The sequence below is a fragment of the Apis dorsata genome, unplaced genomic scaffold, assembly GCF_000469605.1.
Source record: "Apis dorsata unplaced genomic scaffold, Apis dorsata 1.3 scaffold_326, whole genome shotgun sequence".
NCBI classification, from domain to species: domain Eukaryota; kingdom Metazoa; phylum Arthropoda; class Insecta; order Hymenoptera; family Apidae; genus Apis; species Apis dorsata.
Window position 1 is genome coordinate 600432 of NW_006263594.1, and position 20368 is coordinate 620799.

The window sequence follows — 20368 nt, forward strand, 5'->3', positions numbered from 1 at the left end:
TGTTAAAGGGGTGAGTTCTCGATCTCGCTGATTCGAATTCGAAAAAACGCGCTGGATTCGCGTTTTTTTCTTTCTTTTTTTTTTTAAACATCGACGTTCCGATCGATAGGTTCACCCTGCAGAACATGTTCGCCATGGAGTTGGGAAAATACCAAGAAATAGCCAAGGAGATCGTGATGAACGCCGTGAAGGAGTTGTCCATAGAGAAGGGTTTGAAAGATCTGGCCGACGTGTGGAAAATGTTGGAATTCACGGTGGTGAAACATTACAAGGGTAACAACGCGGAATAACGGGACGAAAAATTTGCAAAAAATTAAAAAAATATAATCGAGGATCCTTCTCGCCAGGCATCGAGGATCGTGGATTCATCCTGGGTCCGACGGACGAGATGAATCAGATTTTGGAGGACAACATGATGAACGTTAACGCGATGGCCGCATCCCAGTTCATCGGCCCGTTTCTCGACACCGTGCAAAAATGGGAGTCGATCATGCACACGATCTCCGAGGTGCTCGAGTTGTGGTTGCAATTGCAGAAGAGGTGGTTGTACCTCGAGGGTATTTTCGTCGGAGGTGACATAAGGATGCAATTGCCCGAGGAGGCGAAGAGGTTCGACGACATCGACAAATCATTCAAGAAGATCATGGCCGACACGTCGAAGAGATTGAACGTGCTCGACTGTTGCATGATCAAAGGTAGTAAAACCTTTCACTATTCACTAATCTAATAAATTTCGAGAGGAAAGATTAAAAATTATTCTCGTCGAAAAAACACATCCTCGAAAACACACGCGTGGATGGATCGATTCTGGTCGCCAGGTCGACACGAGGAGTTCGAGTCGATGATAATCGCGTTGGACAAGTGTCAGAAATCGTTGACGGATTACTTGAACAGCAAACGAGCAGTGTTCCCGCGATTCACGTTCCTCAGCGACGACGAGTTGTTGAACATCCTCGGCAGCGGCGTGCCGATCGCCATCCAAGAACACGTGGGCAAGATGTTCGACAATTTGGACAAATTCAGGTTCGAGTTGAGCGAGACAGAGCGCGAGATAGTGACGGCGTTGATTTCAGCCGAGGAGGAGGTGATGGAGTTTAGGAACGTGGTGTTGGCCGAAGGGAATATAGAGGAATGGATGGTGTTCGCGTTGGAGGAGATGAAGAGGTCGAATCGATTCCTCACCAAGAAAGCAGTCTTCAATTACGGAAAGGTGAGGAGGAAGTACTTAATAAGAGATGTTAATAAGGTGTTTTTCTTTCTCTCTCTCTCTATCTCTTTGTAGGTGAGGAGACCAAGAACGGAATGGATGCTAGACTTTCAAGGGAATATGGTCCTGTGCGCTAATCAAATATGGTGGACGGCCGAGGTGGAGGACGTGTTCGTGAGAATTTCTCATGGACAGATGCAGGCGATGAAAAACGTGAGACATTTATTTCTTTCTTACCTTTCGTTCTTTCGTTTCTCTTCCCCTCGATCTCGATTCACGATCTTGGTTTTCCAGTATTTGAAACAGCTGAACAATCAGTTGAACGAGGTGGTGACGTTGATGGGCGCCGACACGTTGACGAACAACGACAGGAAAAAATTCGACATGGTGTTGACGATCGACGTTCACATGAGAGACATCGTGGAAGGTTTTGTCAGGGACAGCATCATAGATCCTTCCGAGTTCGAGTGGGAGAGTCAATTACGGTTCGTCTAACCTGTTCCTTAAACAGATGCTCGATTTCCTGCGAATCGAATTAATAAAACAACGTTTTCTTTTCTTTTTTCGTCAAGGTTTTATTGGGTTCGCGATGTGGACAACGTTTGGGTACATCAATGCACGGGCGTGTTCGAATACGGTTACGAGTATATGGGATTGAACGGAAGACTCGTGGTCACACCTTTGACGGATAGAATATACTTGACCATCACTCAAGCCTTGTCGATGCATTTGGGAGGCGCACCCGCGGGTATATCATCGTTTTAAAAAATATTTTCGACGCTGCATACCTTGACGAAAGCGAGAAAAAAAAATATCGTTCTCCTCTTCTGCTCGAAAGGTCCCGCTGGAACGGGAAAAACGGAGACTACGAAAGATTTGGCAAAAGCTTTGGGATTACTGTGCATCGTGACTAATTGCGGCGAAGGGATGGATTACGTGGCGATAGGAAAGACGCTGGGTGGCCTGGCGCAGTGTGGTGTATGGGGATGCTTCGATGAATTTAATCGCATCGATATATCGGTGCTGTCCGTCATCTCCACGCAACTTCAGACCATACGATCCGCCTTGATAGCGAAAGCGTCCAGATTCACGGTAAATCTCTCTGATCTAAACAAAAATTCAACAAAATAAATAAAAAGAAGAAAGAAAGATCGTATCGTGTCTCTAATGTCTCGAAAAACCTCAGTTCGAAGGCGTCGATATAGCGCTCGACTCGAAAGTTGGCATATTCATCACGATGAATCCGGGATACGCGGGTCGAACGGAACTTCCAGAATCCGTGAAAGCGTTGTTCAGGCCCGTGGTGTGTATAATCCCGGATAACGAGCTGATCTGTCAGATCAAGTTGTTCAGCTCCGGCTTCTTGACCGCCAAAGTCTTGGCCAAGAAAATGACAGTCCTGTACAAACTGGCACGCGAGCAACTGAGCAAGCAGAATCACTACGATTTCGGGTTGAGGGCGCTCAAGTCGGTGCTCAATATGGCCGGCCACTTGAAAAGAACTTCCGGCGACTTGTCCGAGAATTTGGTGCTGATGAGGGCGCTACGAGACATGAATCTTCCTAAATTCATCTTCGACGACGTCCCACTCTTCCTTGGATTAATAGCCGATCTGTTCCCCGAGCTTGACTGTCCCAGGGTTCATTATCCCGATTTTAATGAAGCCGTTGATTACGTGATAGAAGAGCAAGGTTACATGCGCTTACCCGAACAGGTATTATTCTTAATCTTGGAATTATTATCACGAAAACGATCAATTTATCTCGAAGAAAATAATTCGAAGCGGATGACTTATTACACGAAAAAGAGTTGCCTTATTCAAATATTGTAATTGTTTTTCATTGAATTTTCTGATTGCGATCTGCGAACTCTAACCTTCTATCTTGGTTCTCTCTTCAATAATTATTTTCGGGAAAAATATAATTGGGATTGGATGGAAATTCTCGATTAATTAAGAACAATCGTTGAAATCAAATTGAAAATGTGAAATTCGAACTATTCCAGTTTTTCATTCTTAATAATAATATTTCAATTTTAACAGGTCGATAAAGTGATTCAACTGTACGAAGTAATGATGACGAGGCACTCGACGATGGTAATCGGGCCAACAGGAGGCGGAAAAACCGTCGTGATCGAAACGCTTTGCAAAGCACAAACTCGACTCGGCATGCCTACCAAACTCTACACCTTGAACCCGAAGGTATCCCTTCGATTAAAAGATAAACCGAATCGATAATCTGTTTTTTACTATTAGGCGTGTACCGTGAACGAGTTGTACGGAGTATTGGATCCGACTACGCGCGATTGGACGGACGGCCTGTTGAGCAAAATTTTTCGAGAAGTGAACAAACCGTTGGACGATAAGAGCAAGAACGAGAGAAGATACATTCTGTTCGACGGTGACGTGGACGCCCTCTGGATCGAGAATATGAATTCCGTGATGGATGACAATAAATTACTCACTCTGGCTAACCAAGAGAGAATCAGAATGCTAGGCCATTGCAGTCTATTGTTCGAGGTGATACACTTTTTAATTCTCTTTTCGTGGATATCGCGTATACATTGGATTTAATTTTTTGGATAAATCGAACGATTATTTTCACTCACTATTTTTGGCAAAAGGTAGGCGACCTGCAGTACGCCTCTCCGGCCACTGTGTCGAGAGCAGGTATGGTCTACGTGGATCCGAAGAATCTGGGCTATCACCCTTACATGAACAAATGGATACGTAGTAAGAGCGAATCGGATCGGGAGACGTTGACCGCGTTGTTCGACAAATACGTGGATGGAGCGATTACCTACATTATAGATGGAATGTTCGGATTGCAGCAGCTCAAACCGCTTAAGATGATTATACCGCAAACCGGATTGAACATGGTATCGATTAGACGTTCGTACGTTAATTAGTTCGACAACTCTTATAGGGATTATTAAAAAAAAAAATTGCGTAATCTGGTTATTCCTGATTTATTAGCTTGTATCACGTGAAATTTTTGGTTGGAAGAAAAACAATATATTTTCAAAACTATAACTCTTTATTCGATCAAAATATGAGCCATTTAAGGTTTTTCTAACTAACATGTTTCATTTTTATAACTTTATGGTTTTAGCGTGAAGAAATTCTTCGAATGTTGCGATTAAAGCTTCTCGAATATTTCATTTTTTAAAAACAACCGTGAATGGCGAAACAAGATAATTGATTGGTGAAATATCTGGTAAATATGGTGGATGCATTAAGATTTCATATTTCGATTCAATTAATTTTTGTAGTTTGCGATGCGATCGAGCATTATCATACAGAAAAATGTCTATCGAATGCAACTTGTTTCTTAATCAATTTCTTGACAGTAGGATACTGTTTTTATTTCTTATTGTTGGTATCTCCTTGTTTCAGAAAAGAATAATAAATTATTTCTTTTACAGATTGCCATACTTTTTTCGGCCATAATGATTTCGGCATTTGTTTAGGATTTTCATTAGCATCCTCATTACAGGTTATAATTCTATTCATATAAAAATGGACTTTCATTGTTTCGAGCTTTATGCGATAAGTACATTTCCAAAACTTTTGCAACTTTTAATCTTCCTTTTCAATTTTTTCATTTTACCCATTGCACTCAAATATCTGAAAACTGAATATTGAAGATATTTCCAACTCTGATTTGTTTATGGATTAACTTCACTTTGATTTATTTTTAGATTTCGATCTATTTCATTTCCAGATCTAAATTTTTGAAACCATCATCAAACAAATGGTCCTCTCATTGATAAAATTTTCTCCGAAAGCTAACCTAATATTTAATATACTTCAATTCCATTGTGGCTAACTTAAACTCATAAACAAGAATTCTAAATTCGTTCGATAACACCATATTGTTCACTTTTCAAAATAGTAAAATTAACACAAAAAAGAATTTATTGCACAAAGGAAATATAAGAGGATAACGTCAAAAAATGCTAAGCGAAATATAGGTTAAGCGTTTACAAGTCGCAATTAATTGTCATTTATTCTAAAATTTCACATGATACAACCTAATATAAAAGAGGAATTTTTATCGTTTAATTTTGACTAGAAACGGGTTTCAATGGCACGAAAGATCGAACAAGAAATCATATTTATTATATAATTATATAAACGAGAAAGAGTTGCTTGTTCATTTAGGTAGTGCAACTTTGCTATGTGTTCGATGCCCTTCTCGTGACTTTGGATATTGAATTGGCCTCTCTTCTCAAAATCGATGAAGAGGAAGAAGTAAAAATAGAACCACAATACACTAGAGAGGAATGTTTCGAAGCAATGTACATTCAAGCCTTGTACTGGTCCTTGGGAGCCTCCCTGGTCGTAGAAAATAGATCCGAGTTCGACGATTATGTAAAGAAAACTTGCGGTTTCATGCTTGTCCAGGACACCATTGAAAAACCAGCTAGTGTGCGTAAGTTGATAAAGATAAAAATAATAAAGTGAAAAAAATTATTGATCGATGCGTAAAATGAAGGAAAACTTGATATAAATTCGAAGATGAATAATTCGACACAGGATACATTCCCGTGACGAATAAATTGTTGTACGATTACTTTTTGGACTTGAAACAAAATATCTGGGTCCCATGGAAGTTAATGGTTCCCGAATATGTACACGACAGGAAGAAACATTTTTCCGACATCCTAGTTCCTACTATGGACACTTTGAGAACTACGTGGTTCGTTCAAATAATGAACGAACGAGAACGACCAGCACTTTTGGTCGGAGAGACTGGTACCTCGAAGACTGCTATCATTCTCGAGTTTCTTCGACACTTGAGCTCTGAAAAATACGTAAATTTCCAAATTTCTTAATTATCAACAATTTAATATTAAATTTATTATACGAGTATGTTTCAATTTTTCACGATGTAATTCGATCAGAATCAACTCATGATAAATTTCTCGTCGAGAACGACCTCGATGGACGTGCAAAGAAACATAGAGGCTGCCGTGGAGAAAAGAACGAGAGAAACTTACGGGCCACCTCCTGGTAAAAAATTGTTGATCTTTATCGACGACATGAACATGCCATTGGTGGACACTTATGGTACCCAACAACCAATCGCTTTTCTCAAATTCTTATTCGAGAAAGGTGGCTTTTACGATCGTGGAAAGGATCTTTCCATGATGTACATGAAAGATATGTGTAAGTTCGATTCTAGATCAAGATCAATCGATTCTTCGAATACTCGAAATAATTATTTTTCGCGACAACAGGTTATTTGGCAGCAATGGGAAAACCGGGTGGAGGAAGGAACGAAGTGGATCCAAGATTCATCTCTATGTTCTCCATCTACAATGTCGTATTTCCCGCGGATGAGACCCTCGATTACATCTACACGAGTATTCTGGTCGGACATTTGCAAATATTTTCAGAGGAGGTGCAAGAAATCGCGTCAACTTTAGTGCAAATTACTTTGCAACTTTATAAGGTATTTTTCGATTTCTTCTTAAAACTTAAGATTCGATTCGTATAACGATTCTCTTCCAGATAGTTTTGGCTGAATTATTACCAACACCGAACAGATTCCATTATATTTTCAATATGCGAGATTTGTCGAGAATCATGGCGGGTGTTCTTCAATCCCATCCCGATTATTTGCCAACGGTGAAACAGATCGTTAGACTTTGGAGAAACGAGTTCATCAGAATTATATGCGATCGTTTGATAAACGAAAACGCAAGTATCGAAAAGATAAACACGAAAATTTACATCTTTATTTATAATTTTCTGATTACAGGATACGAAAATCGTAACCGATTATATACAGAAAAAGGTCGAAGAATATTGGGAAGAGGATCGTAAAGTGATAGAATATGTGATGAGGGATCCGTTGCTGTTCGGTGATTTTCGAAACGCGATTAACGAGGACGAGCCAAGATTTTACGAAGATCTGTTGGATTATGAGGCTGTCTACAGTTTGTTCTTGGAGGTTCGTGATTCACGCGTTTTTTTTTCTCCCGATATTTGAACATCGGGCCAAATTAATATGATATATTAATATAAAATATATATAACATATTAATATAATATATACAAATAAAAAGAAACGAAATACGCTTTTCAGATTTACGAGGATTACAATGAAAGAAACGTGAGCAAATTGCACATGGTCCTTTTCAACGACGCGCTCGAACATCTGACAAGGATACATCGTGCCCTCAGGATGCACAAAGGCCACGTTCTGGTGATCGGTATAGGCGGAAGCGGGAAGAAGTCGGTGATCAAATTGGCAGCGTACGCAGCAGGCTTTCGAACATTTCAAATTAGCCTCGCTCGAGGCTACAACGAGCCCGCGTTTCGCGAGGACATGAAGAGTTTGTACAACATGGTCGGCGTGGATAACAAAAAGATCGTGTTTTTATTCACCGCCGCTCACATCATCGATGAAAGTTTCTTGGAGCTGGTAAACAACATGTTGCTGACTGGAGTGGTACCGGCTTTGTTCACAGACGAGGAGAAGGACGAAATAGTTCATTCTTGCAGGAATCAAGCGGTAGAGGCTGGTTTTGGCGTCACCAAGTTCGACTCGAATTTTTAATCTCGAATTTTCACGTCGATATTCGTTCGATAACGAAGAATTATATCATCTTTCAGAGAAAATGTATGGTTGTATTTCGTGAAAACGAGCCTTCAAAATTTACGAATAGCACTTTCGATGAGTCCATCGGGAGATTTGTTAAGGACAAGGTGTAGAAGTTATCCGGGTCTGGTTAGCAGTACTACCATAGACTGGATGTTCCCTTGGCCCGAACAAGCATTAGTTTCCGTGGCTAATGTCACTCTTAGCGATGTAATTATCTCTCGATTCGATTTATTCAGATTATTTATTTTATTATTTGTTCGTTATCTGATTACCTTCGTATTCGTTTCAGAATCCAAACATACCGGAAAGTTTCAGAGATGTTATAGTGGAACACATGGTGCTCACCCATAGATCCGTCATAGACTACACGATAGATTTTCAATTAAAATTGCGGCGAAGAAACTACGTGACGCCTAAACATTACCTGGACTTTATAAATGTCTTTCTACATCTTTTGGTGGAAACGAAGAATTACATAAATTCGCAATGCAATCGACTTTCCGGAGGTTGGTAGAAAAAAGGAAAGAGGGACTCAAAGGATGAAAAAAAAAAAAAAGAAAAAGAATCGCGTTTTTTCCAAACGAACTTTTAAAGGTCTGCAAAAGATCGCCGAGGCTTCGATGACTTTGAACGAGTTAAACGAGATTCTAGCCGTGCAAAGAGTAAAAGTAGCCGACCAGACGAGGAATTGCGAGCAATTGTTGGCCTCTATAGGAGAAAGTACGGATATCGCGATGGAGAAAAAGCAGTTCAGCGAGAAGGAGAGGCAGGCGATAGAAGTACAGAGGAAGATCATTAACAAGGAAGAGACGGAAGCCAAAGAGGCGTTGGCCGAAGCGCAACCTGCTCTGGACGCGGCTCGATTGGCTCTTGGAGAACTGGATAAAGCGGACATCACCGAAATAAGGTCTGTTACTTTCCTTTCCTTCTTTCGTTTCTTTTATGAATTATTTATCAAAGAATTTAAATAAATGACAACGTGATCTAGGTCGTTTGCAACGCCGCCTGAACCCGTACAAATCGTCTCAGAATGCGTGGCGATACTACGAGGCGTGAAAGAAATCTCTTGGAAGAGTGCAAAAGGAATGATGAGCGATCCAGCGTTTCTAAGACAATTGCAAGAGATGAATTGCGACAAGATCACTTTGAAGCAGCAGCAAGCTGTCAAAGCGCATCTGAAGAAGACCACGAAATTGGATCAGATGCAATACATCAGCAAAGCAGGATACGGCTTGTACAGATTCGTACTTGCTGTGCTGGATTACTGTGCCGTTTTCAGAGAGGTATCTTCTTTAATCTGAGCCTCCTTGATCGTTGCTTTATTATGTTTTATTATATATGTATTTCTAATACATATATAATGTTTCCCCGATTATTATAAAATATTTCGCTTTGACGCTTCCATATTCTCTTGCTTAAGGTTAAACCAAAGATAGACCGAGTTAAGGAATTGGAGGCCGAATCGGAACGGGCTCGAAAGGCTTTGGAAAAGGAGGAACGAGAATTACGGAGGCTGGAAAAAACCATCACAGACTTAAACGCGAAATACGAGAAAGCTATGGAGGAAAGGCAAAAGTTGCAGGAGGAGACTGATCTGCTTCAGAGACGTTTGATAGCCGCCGATAAGTTGATCAGCGGATTGTCCTCCGAAAACGAGCGATGGAAAAAAGATTTGGAGAACTTGAAAATTCAGATAGAGAAGATCATTGGAAATTGTCTTCTCTCCGCTGGATTTCTCGCTTATTGCGGTCCATTCTCGTACGAGTACAGAAATCACATGGTATACGAGGATTGGTGGGAGAGTATAGTGACTAAGGAAATCCCTTTCATGGATACCTACAAGATTCAAACTGAACTGACTAACGACGTTGAAATCAGCAAGTAAGATATTTATTTATTCCTTATTCGTTTTCTCTTAATCGAGAAAAATTGAGAAAAATGTCACGAATTCTATATACAATAAAATATAAAATAAAAAATTCTAAAGAAGCAAAAATTTGTTCAAGATGGACATCCGAGGGTCTACCACCGGACGAGCTATCTGTACAAAACGGAATTCTGACTTTGAGAGCATCGAGATTCCCCGTTTGCATCGATCCTCAGCAACAAGCTCTGAATTGGATCAAAAAGAAGGAGCACAAGCATTTGAAAATTCTATCGTTTACCGATCCAGATTTCTTGAAACAGGTGGAACTGGCGATAAAATATGGTCTACCGGTTCTCTTCCAGGACGTCGATGAGATCGATCCCGTGTTGGATAACGTCCTATCCAAGAACATACAGAGTACCTTTATATCTTATATTCTTTAATTTTGTCTTAATAAATAGAGATGATGATTAATAAAATTTTAATCACAGCTGTAGGAGGTAGATCGTTCATCCTTCTCGGTGATAAAGAAGTAGATTACGACCCGAGATTTCGAATGTACCTTACCACCAAGATGTCGAATCCTATATTCGATCCTGCGGTATACTCCAAGGCCACAGTGATCAATTACATGGTGACGTTAGGGGTTCGTTCTCCAATTTTCTTCTCAAATTGTTTTATCCGTTCAAAAATAAAAAAAAAACATGAATCGAATAAAAAAATCGAATTAAAAAATTATAGGGCTTGGAAGACCAATTATTGTCGGTGGTCGTTCGAACAGAGAGGCCAGACATCGAGGAGCAACGCGAATCTCTGATCGCCGAGACCAGCGAGAACAAGAATCTTCTTCAGCAATTGGAAGACAGTTTACTTCTGGAAATAGCAACGAACAAAGGAAACATGCTGGATAATATCGAGCTGATCGAAACTTTGGAAAATACTAAAGCCAGCGCCGAAGACGTGATGAGAAAATTGTATCTCGCCGAAGTTACAGCCATTGACGTGAACAAGCTTCGAGATGGTTATCGATCGGTAGCTCAAAGAGGAGCGATACTCTTCTTTGTTCTGGCGGATATGGCCACGGTTAACTCTATGTATCAATACTCTTTGATCAGTTACGTGGAGGTGTTTATTTATTCATTGAGGAAAGCACTTCCGGATCCTACGTTGCAACGCCGGCTGCAGAATATCATCCCAATGTTGACGAAAAATGTTTACGATTACGGATGCACGGGAATCTTCGAGAAGCATAAATTACTATTCTCGTTCCAAATTTGCACAAAGTTGGAACAAAGTATAAAAAACGTGACCCAACAGCAATTAGAATTTTTCATCAAAGGATGTATCAGTTTGGAGAAGGCGCCTAAGGTTAATCCTACGGAATGGTTGCCAGCGTCTGGATGGGCGGATTTGTTGAAACTGAGTACCGATTTCTCGGAAAAATTTGGAAATATCGCGGATGAACTCGGTACGCATGTGGATGAATGGCAAACAGTAAGTGAAAATCAAGTATTCTAACTTCGAATAGTTCGCATTAGTTCCCATAAAAAATAAATGTTTAATCTTTCAGTGGTACGATATGGATTCCCCGGAATCCGTGGAATTTCCCCTAGATTATTCCAAAAAGTTAACTCCTTTCGAGAAGCTCATGTTGATGAGATGTTTTCGCGTCGATCGAGTTTATCGAAGCATCGTCAATTACATTACCGAGATCATGGGAGAAGAATACATCACCCCTCCGCACATTAGTTTTGAATTAATCTTCGAACAGAGCACACCCACGATGCCTATCGTTTTCATCCTAAGCCCTGGATCCGATCCAACCTCGGAACTAATGAAATTGGCTGACAAATACGGCTGTGGCGGTGGAAGATTTAAATATTTATCCCTTGGCCAGGGCCAGGAAATTGTATATCGTCATCCTGATCAAATTATTTGTAATAAGGTGAGAAGAAGAGATTTGTAACGCGATATTGTTTACTTTTCAGACCGCAAAAGAGTTGCTAGAGGGTGCTGTGGCTAGAGGACAATGGCTCATGTTGCAAAATTGCCATCTACTCTTGAGTTTCACCAAAGAATTGGAAAAATTGTTGGAGAACATTGGAAAGCCTCATCCAGATTTTCGTTTGTGGCTCACTACCGATCCAACTCCCAATTTTCCTATTGGAATATTGCAACAATCTTTGAAAGGTACAGATAGGAACAAGTTGCTTGCAATTTCCTCTGAATGAAAGAATTTTAAACAAAATTTTCAACTTAGTGGTCACGGAACCACCCAGTGGATTGAAGTTGAATCTTGAAAGTACCTATCTAAAAATGAGACCACAAGTGCTGGAAAGTTGCACTCATCCTGCTTACAAACATTTAATTTACGTGTTGGCTTTCTATCACGCGGTCGTTCAAGTGAGTTAAACTATTAATTTATATTAAAGTATATTATATATTACGATGAATTCATCGTTTTTAAAATCATGATCAATTAGGAGAGGAGAAGGTATGACAAGATTGGCTGGAACATAAATTACGATTTCAATGAGTCGGATTTCAACGTGTGCACCATTATTCTGGATACATATTTAACCAAAGCGATTCAAACGAATGATAGTAAACTTCCTTGGAACAGCTTAAAGTATTTGATCGGTGAAGTACGTAAATAACTTTTGCTCCCAAATTCTAACTTGAAAAATTGAAATTTTCACGAAATAATAACGTAGGTAATGTACGGTGGACGAGTGATAGATTGCTACGATCGTCGAGTATCCGAGACTTATATGGATGAATATTTTGGAGACTTCCTTTTCGATAGCTTTCAACCCTTCCACTTTTATGTGGACGAAGAATTCGATTACGTGATACCACCAGAAGGGGATCGTGATGATTATCTCGAGTTCATCGATCAATTACCACTTGTCAATACTCCGGACGTGTTTGGATTGCATCCAAATGCCGAAATTGGTTATTTCACTCATGCTGCGAAAGAAATGTGGATCAATCTTATAGAATTACAGCCCCAAGCTGGTAAGTAATAAACTTACTCTTCGTAATGAGATCTCGATAATCGATTCGAAATGATAAGTTTGTCTATTTAAATTAAGAATCAAATTATTCCTTTATTTAGAAATTAGCCCGACTGGAATAAGCAAAGACGAATTTATCGATAATCTTGCGAAAGATATATTGGATAAAATTCCTGTCGAGTATGACATTAATAAAGTGAGAAAAAGTTTTGGACCAATCGTAATGCCAACCTCGATCGTTCTTCTTCAAGAATTGGAGAGATTTAATAAATTGATCAGAATGATGAAAAGATCATTGATTCAATTGAGAAAAGTATGTATCGATGAAAACATACTCCTTTATTCGTATAATACTTTTCAAATACTTTAATCGAATATTTATACACATTGTTAGGCTATCGCTGGAGAAATCGGAATGGATATGACTCTTGAAAGTATAGCCACAGCGTTATATAACGGTGTATTACCAAGTCAATGGGCCATGCTAGCACCAGATACAAAGAAAACATTGGCTGGATGGATAGAACACTTTGAGAAGAGGATACACCAATACAATAGTTGGGTAAGATGTTAACTTAGAATTCATGATTCGAATTTTCTTCTTTTTTTTTTTTTTTTAATATTACTAGGCTACTACGGGCGAACCCATAGTTCTCTGGTTATCTGGCCTGCACATCCCAGAAACTTACTTGGCAGCTCTTGTGCAAATGGCCTGCCACAGAAACAATTGGTCTTTGGATCGATCTCTCATCTATACGGCAGTGTCGAGATACACCAAACCCGAATACGTAGAAGATAAACCTGATCAGGTAATGCAAATTTATTAATTTGATTAAAAAAAAGATAATTTACGCTGATTTTTTTTGTCATTTTATAAATAATTCCTAATTAAATAATACAGGGTTGTTATGTGAGTGGATTATATTTGGAAGGAGCCAGATGGGATATAAATGAACAATGTCTGAAAAGATCGCTCCCGAAAATCTTGATAGAAGAATTACCGATATTAATCGTCATTCCAATCGAGGCTCATAGACTCAGGCTTCAGGCAATGAATTAATTTTAATCAATTCGAATATGATCGATCAAAACTGTTTAGATTAATTAATACGTACGATTTTATGAATTACAGAATACTTTTAGAACGCCGGTATATACCACATCTAATAGAAGAAATGCTATGGGAGTAGGTTTGGTTTTTGAAGCAAATCTCGCTACGGCGGAACACATCTCTCATTGGGTGTTGCAAGGAGTTTGTTTAATATTAAATACCGATTAATCGCAATTAGGATTACAGTGATATTAATTACTTTTTCTTTTTTTTACAATGAAAACAATATAAAGACGTCATGTACAGTAGACATCCTTCTAATAATAATATATTAAAAAAATCTTTCTAAAAATATCTCTCATTGTATTATATTTATCCAATTTCATATACAACAGAAAATATATACATATATAATATATATGTTTAAAGATTATTTATTATTTCTACTTATAAACTTAATTTGAGGCAAACATAGATTGTAAAAAGAACTGTCGATAAAATTATTCAAATTTTGCCATTTTATCCAATGATAATTTTTCAACTGTTCAGTCGTTCGTGCTCTGCCGATAAAATGTGGATCTAAGATTAAAAAATATGTATTGTTGGATCCTTCATGGACTCCTAAAACGCATTTGCTGGAACAATCTTTGTCTCCGCCCATCATGATTGGACTACCAAATTCCTCAAAATGTTTCTTGATGGTAGGAATATGGTCCCGCAAAGCTTTACCATTTGGAACATGCACAATTTTACTGAGAATGTCGTATAAATGATTCAACACGAGGCATACCTACGGAATTCATACTTCGAATCAATTTGTTTGCTTCTATCGTATTTCACAGAAGAGTATTCATTGTTTGTATCAATGAGCATATCACGAATGTTTAACATTCTTGGGTTATCGCTGTTTTGATTAGAGCGTTGAAAATAAACTTTATAGAAATTAATGATTTTCAATGTTATAATATATTATAAGTATATCAGAAATTGACTACTAGTAAAAAAAAAAAAGAGAAAAATTCGTGTAAACGAATTTCGTGAAACGATGAAAAATATAATGATAAGAAATATTTATTATTTTTTTAATTAATTTCTATAAATAAAAATGATAAATCAAATATACGCATAATCGATAAATATATATATATATATAGTTCGGGTAAATAAATTTTATTCTTTCATTATTTTTATATAAAATATTTTAATCCAATATAAAAATATTTATTGCTTTAAAGTATTCGGTAAAACTTTCTTGCGTGATAATATGTAATTTGTTAATTAGTATTAGTAAATTGATAAGTAACAAGTTTTAGGTTATAAATCACTATATAATAATAATAATTTAATTATACAACAGAACATTAATATTTATTCAGAAAATAGACTTACTTCGAAACTACCTATCCATTCCCTCGATCCAATAAATGGTTGTTCCTTGTCATTCAGCGTGACGAGCACTTCCTGTATACGTCTGATACTTGGAACAGATTGTTCCAAGTTCCCGTTCTTGATAATCCACGAACATATTGTTTGTAATGTCCTATATCCACAACCCCAACCCTAAATTCAACATTTCATCTTTTTTCTCTTTTTTTTCTTTTTTCTATACAAAATTAATCTAACAAAATGACAACCATTACACACCTTATCGTTAAAACCATCGCAACAATAATGCCAATATTCGTAATCTCCTTTAACCAAGAAACTTTGGCCAATTTCCGGTAAAAGAATATTCTGATGAACATTTCTCAACAGATCGCTTGAATAATTGACAGTCATTGTTTATTCAATAAAAATTATCGAACAACATCCGTATAATACCCGTTCCTTTTCACTCGCCGAACCACGAAAAAAACCAATCTACTTACTTTCACGTCTTTCGTAATCGTGTCTGTTCGAAAAAGTCTAAACAGAGCGTAGGTTCGTACGTAATAGCAAATAGAGCGCGAAGCTTCGTATTTCCCGGTTTAACAGCGATTCGCGGCCATTCCGTGTATTTTTCTCTCAACACCTAACCTATCTAATTGGCTCGCACATCGTCATCGTTGTAATATGTAATGATTCAGTGAAAGCGTCTGCCAAGCGAAGAAACCTTTCATAATCTAAGCAACTGTATAGTTGGAAAGTCGTTATTTCCTGTGTAGAAGATACAGTGTAGCCTTTATGATAGGCGATAAATTGTGGCGTCACCTGCAAACACGTTTTTTCGTTGGTTCGTCGTTTTCGTCGTGCAATCGGATATTTGATACAAACGGTAAAGTACGTAATACGCAGTCACGCGCACTTCGTTACGCGTTCATCTTACTGGTTATCAAGTATACGCTCTTTGGTGGCTCGGTGTGGCGTTTTTGTGAGCGAAAAAAAGAAAGGAACAGACCGATCAACGTGAAGCTGATCGACAGAATGGATACTGGAATCTCATAGCAAAATGACAATTGATTCGAACGACGAACGTGCACGAATAAGGCGAACCGACGTATAATTGGGCGATCAAGGAAAAAAGTACTGCGCGAAATACTTGCAACAAACAAAACGTTGAAGACGGTGCGAATCAAAAGGCGAGTTACAATTTTTTTTGCACGAAGAAGATGAGATCGGTGATTTTATAGGTACACCTAATGGGTAAGTCGCATAAATTGTGCCCGTTTATTTAATTAGCATGAACCAATTAGAAGAATTTCCCGTGATTTATCACAGTATCGTTGTGTCAATTTGACAGGTGTACAATAGGCTTTGCCATTTATCGATTTTTCACCGATTAAATAATAAGAATTCGCGTTTATTTCGCGGGAATAAGTTCGTAGCTGATTTAATGTTTATATATCATTGTCTGAATCGGTCATTGCTTTCTAATGGTTTGAAGGTCATCACTTGGGAATACTGCCAAGTAGTTTAGGTTATGTTTATTATGTCACTTTAATTAGCGAATGATGCTTTGCAATAGTTCGTTTAAGTGTTTGATTGGTATAGATAATTTAATTTATATTTTTTTCTTTTTATTGGACAAGGATTGTATAATTTCGTAAGCGTATTGCATTTTCACATTATTAATATTAATAATAATAAATTATCATCTGATTTACGTTATCTGATATATTTCGTTATTTGTTTGTTTACCAGTGAAAGATGAGTTGAGACATGATTTAAATATAAAGTATACAACAAAACGAGAAATATGTATGGTGCAGTACGTGAAGAAGTATCTGAAAGTTGGTTGCACACGTATGATTTGAGCAGTACAATGATTCCTAATGTTAGTTCACCGATGAACGATGAAGAACACTTTTGCAAGTTCATCTTATACAAAGAAATCAAAGATTCAAGGTAAACATTGATTTTGCAATGCTTTGTATAGATTTCCTGATCCAATTTATTCTTTTATTTTCCAGAGTACGAATATGGGACATTGTCATATTGATACCAAATCTCTTGTTTCTTTTATTTATCGCAGTGAGATTTAATAGAGCACGGCTTAAATTACGAGCAACGAGTAGTCCAATATTTTTAGCATTTTATGGACTTGTCATTTGTAATGTAGTGATTTCAGTAATAAGATGTATTGTTTCAATGACTGTAAATGCAGCAGCCACTGTTGGTGGTAAAGCAGACAAAATACTGTGGGTAACAGTGAGATTTTTTCTGTTGTCCACAGAGATGAGCGTGGTTATATTTGGTTTAGCTTTTGGTGAGTTGATTTTGAAGTTGATTTTGTTATTTAAAATTGCATATTAAAAATTTCCTATGTATGTATGACTGTTTATTTGTAGGACATTTGGATAGTCGCTCAAGTATTCGTAGGGTATTATTCGCTACATCGTTAATAGCATTGGCTTTTACCATAACTCAAGGAACTTTGGAATTAGTTATACCAGACGATACATTCCATATTCCCAGTAGAGATTTTTATGTGTTTGGTCATGGGGGTATGATGTTTTGGTTTTGCAGCAGTCTTGTTTTTACAATGGTAAATTTAAAATAATTAAATACCTTTATACGTCGATTATAAGCAATTCTAGTGTTTATTATAATTTTGTTACAGATATATCTTTTTATATTAATACTGCCATGGACACGGTTACGAGACCGTTTAACCCTTCCAAGTAAGTTGATCAATTCGTTCAACATTTAACGCTTTTTGTATTAATTTACACGCTATCTTTTGTTACAGCAAGAAAAAGTTTTTACGTTTACACCGGTACATTAGCCATGCTAGACTTAGTACAATCAATCGGAGCAGGCTTCTTAAATTATACGCAAAATCCCATAGGATTATGTGTCGTGGATTTTACCGCAGCGGTTTATTTAACCCTGTTTACACCTTTGGTTTATCATACATTCCTGTCCGAATTCTTTGGGTAAGCTATCAAGTCCAGAAACAATCGAATATCCTTGAAATTTACGTACAAGGACAGACAATTAAAATTTTGTTACAGGGTTTCACAACCTTCGATAATGTTCTCATACAAGGCCCAAGTGGACGATGCAATGGACGAAGACACGGTGTCGCTGCCTCATCAACAGAGTTTCTCCTCGTTAAAAACCGACAGCGATTATATTTATCAGGTCCATACTCCATCTATTCACATGCCCTTATACGATTCACAAGCGTTAAAATCATCCCCCTCAAAGCATAAAACCTCTCTGCACTCCTTAACATCCACCAAAGATTCTAAAAATGGTAGCGGACACACCTATGAATCTCCAACCCCTTTATATCAATCCACGTCTGGCATTAAAAGTTTTACAAGACGTCTGAGCGGAGAAAAGAGCAGTTCCGACTTCAAGAATTATCCGTTAACGAAATCCGACAATTTTATCGATTACAAAAAAAGTACGCTGGATCTGAAGTTCACTCACAATGCCTGGAAGAGCAGTTCTACATCGCAATTTAAATATGGCGGACCCAGTAGCGTCTCGAATCTTTTCTCGCCAAACACCGCTAGTAGCTTCTTGTATAAACCCGGCTCGAACGATAGCAATACCAATTTGTTTTCCTTAACGACAAAGAATAGCTTGATACACGAACGAAAACGATCAGAGGGAAACGTGCCCAGCCAATTATTCGATATTCCACCTTTAGAGAATACGTTGCAATCGATTCTGGATAACAGTACCAACGGTTCCAACGAGATGAGATATAGCACGTCAAACGAAGAGGCTTTCGTGAAAGATATCATTGCCCAAGCTTCGCATAATATAGAAAAAAAAGAATCGAATTTTTTGAAGCAATACACCGATACCGAAATGTCGGAGATCGACGTAGAAGACACGTCTGATGCTTTACAACACGTCACGCAACAATTGTTGTTCAAACCTGTTTCTTCAACGAGTGAAGAGATGTTGAAAAAACAGAAGAAGAAAGATACGAAGAAAAAAGAGTCAGGTGGATTGAGCGAATATTTATTATCTCTCACATCGCCGACTGTGAATGTACAGTCAAACGAGAAATCTATCGAAGTAGATCCTAGTCCTTCTCCCTCCGACACTAAATTTTATACACAGACTGAATCGTTGTAAATATTCATTTTAATAACTGATCTATAAAGTCTAAGTCACTAAGTGTAGTTGTATATAAGAGAATTTTAACCTTTCGATTCGTTTTTATCGATTAGGATAAAGTGAGAGCTCGTATTAGGATGGAGAAACTAAAAATGAGAAATGCATATTTGTTAAATAACTATATCATAGATGTATCATAGTGTAAAATAGAGAAGCGCACAAGATGCTTTATTATTATCTGTATATATACAGCATGTCTAGATTTAATTAAACTCATTAATGTAGCCGATGCACTTGGTTTTATTTATTTATAACTAACTTGTGGCAATGGAATAACGCTAACATTTTTGTTTTGTGTTGCAACCAATGTCCTTCACACCGAACCTTATCATTCGCTTTTTTTTTTTTTTTTTTTTTTTTTCTTAATACTTTCAGATAAAGAAGAGGAGAAAGAAGAAAAACAATTATATATGAACATATGAATTTATTTGCATTCAGCTTGAAAGTGTACAATCCTTACAATGTATGTGTGCTATAAGTAGTAGTGGAAATTTTAACGGTCTTTGCACGAGATAAAATATTCTTGGAAATGAAACGTCGTAATTTTTTTATAGAGTTATCTAAATTAAACTTTGACACACACTCACACACACTCTCTCTCTCTCTCTCTCTCTCTCTCTCAAAAAGTGTTTACAATCGAGAAAAGTTTGATCAAAAACATTTTATATATATACTCTACTCGTACTCTATTACTCACTCGTTTATGCGAAAAGTGCAACGAGAATTGTTCTTTTGTTCACAGAATCACAGTGTCTATGACTCGACCCAATTCGACACAAATTCGACACCGGTGAATCCACTTTACGCGGCGTCTCTCCAGAGCCCGGATAGCATAACCGGTTACAGTATAGACAGTCAAGAAGGCCAAGCCCAGGCAAATGGTTATCAACAACAGTGAATCGTCAGAATCTGGCGTGGCTCGATTCACCAGTCACTCGCATGGGATTTCAACGTTCATCAAGTTCAATTTCACCATTCGAGTTCAATTTCATTGAAAGTGAAATTACCGCGTGAAATCCACTGGAAAACGTGTTCGAAATCGTTCGATTCTCTTCC

General features: G+C 37.8%; 3 protein-coding genes across 6 annotated transcripts in view; 2 read left to right on the plus strand and 1 right to left on the minus strand.

Annotated features, from left to right (window-relative positions):
* Nucleotides 1-14081, plus strand: part of LOC102679379 (dynein heavy chain 10, axonemal) — a 39587-nt gene extending 25506 nt beyond the window's left edge. The window contains exons 21-56 of the mRNA XM_031511491.1: nt 110-273; nt 348-695; nt 819-1210; nt 1283-1420; nt 1502-1692; nt 1780-1955; nt 2046-2299; nt 2394-2921; nt 3249-3407; nt 3462-3725; nt 3830-4084; nt 5370-5640; nt 5745-6022; nt 6113-6377; nt 6449-6663; nt 6723-6911; nt 6973-7164; nt 7300-7754; nt 7830-8025; nt 8108-8324; nt 8413-8725; nt 8807-9101; nt 9239-9699; nt 9825-10102; nt 10177-10331; nt 10427-11179; nt 11256-11594; nt 11674-11875; nt 11946-12088; nt 12169-12330; nt 12400-12703; nt 12804-13015; nt 13097-13264; nt 13332-13511; nt 13604-13750; nt 13835-14081. Of these exons, the coding sequence (XP_031367351.1) occupies nt 110-273; nt 348-695; nt 819-1210; nt 1283-1420; nt 1502-1692; nt 1780-1955; nt 2046-2299; nt 2394-2921; nt 3249-3407; nt 3462-3725; nt 3830-4084; nt 5370-5640; nt 5745-6022; nt 6113-6377; nt 6449-6663; nt 6723-6911; nt 6973-7164; nt 7300-7754; nt 7830-8025; nt 8108-8324; nt 8413-8725; nt 8807-9101; nt 9239-9699; nt 9825-10102; nt 10177-10331; nt 10427-11179; nt 11256-11594; nt 11674-11875; nt 11946-12088; nt 12169-12330; nt 12400-12703; nt 12804-13015; nt 13097-13264; nt 13332-13511; nt 13604-13750; nt 13835-13981 (9406 nt within the window). The 3' untranslated portion in view covers nt 13982-14081. The remainder of the gene's footprint in view (nt 1-109; nt 274-347; nt 696-818; nt 1211-1282; nt 1421-1501; nt 1693-1779; nt 1956-2045; nt 2300-2393; nt 2922-3248; nt 3408-3461; nt 3726-3829; nt 4085-5369; nt 5641-5744; nt 6023-6112; nt 6378-6448; nt 6664-6722; nt 6912-6972; nt 7165-7299; nt 7755-7829; nt 8026-8107; nt 8325-8412; nt 8726-8806; nt 9102-9238; nt 9700-9824; nt 10103-10176; nt 10332-10426; nt 11180-11255; nt 11595-11673; nt 11876-11945; nt 12089-12168; nt 12331-12399; nt 12704-12803; nt 13016-13096; nt 13265-13331; nt 13512-13603; nt 13751-13834) is intronic.
* Nucleotides 14082-14164: 83 nt separating this feature from the next.
* Nucleotides 14165-15795, minus strand: LOC102676055 (ufm1-specific protease 1). Of its 2 annotated transcripts, none has more exons than XM_006617801.2 (3): nt 15398-15795; nt 15143-15313; nt 14165-14543 (listed from the first exon to the last, which is right to left on the minus strand). In XM_006617801.2, exons 1-3 carry the CDS (start codon nt 15530-15532, stop codon nt 14184-14186), a joined length of 666 nt encoding a protein of 221 aa, XP_006617864.1. In that variant the 5' UTR covers nt 15533-15795; the 3' UTR covers nt 14165-14183. The 2 variants fall into 2 exon arrangements, with proteins under 2 accessions (XP_006617864.1, XP_006617865.1); XM_006617802.2 differs by having other exon boundaries at nt 15143-15293; nt 15398-15585.
* Nucleotides 15796-15887: 92 nt separating this feature from the next.
* LOC102675734 (transmembrane protein adipocyte-associated 1 homolog) lies at nt 15888-20265 on the plus strand. Of its 3 annotated transcripts, none has more exons than XM_006617798.2 (8): nt 15888-16375; nt 16874-17077; nt 17143-17438; nt 17521-17717; nt 17793-17853; nt 17922-18108; nt 18187-19177; nt 20055-20265. In XM_006617798.2, the coding sequence occupies exons 2-8, from the start codon at nt 16929-16931 to the stop codon at nt 20208-20210; spliced, it is 2037 nt and encodes a 678-aa protein (XP_006617861.2). In that variant the 5' UTR covers nt 15888-16375; nt 16874-16928; the 3' UTR covers nt 20211-20265. The 3 variants fall into 3 exon arrangements, with proteins under 3 accessions (XP_006617861.2, XP_006617863.1, XP_006617862.1); XM_006617800.2 differs by having other exon boundaries at nt 18187-18316; XM_006617799.2 differs by lacking the exons at nt 15888-16375; nt 20055-20265 and adding an exon at nt 16449-16775 and having other exon boundaries at nt 18187-19541.
* The last annotated feature ends 103 nt before the right edge of the window (nt 20266-20368 follow it).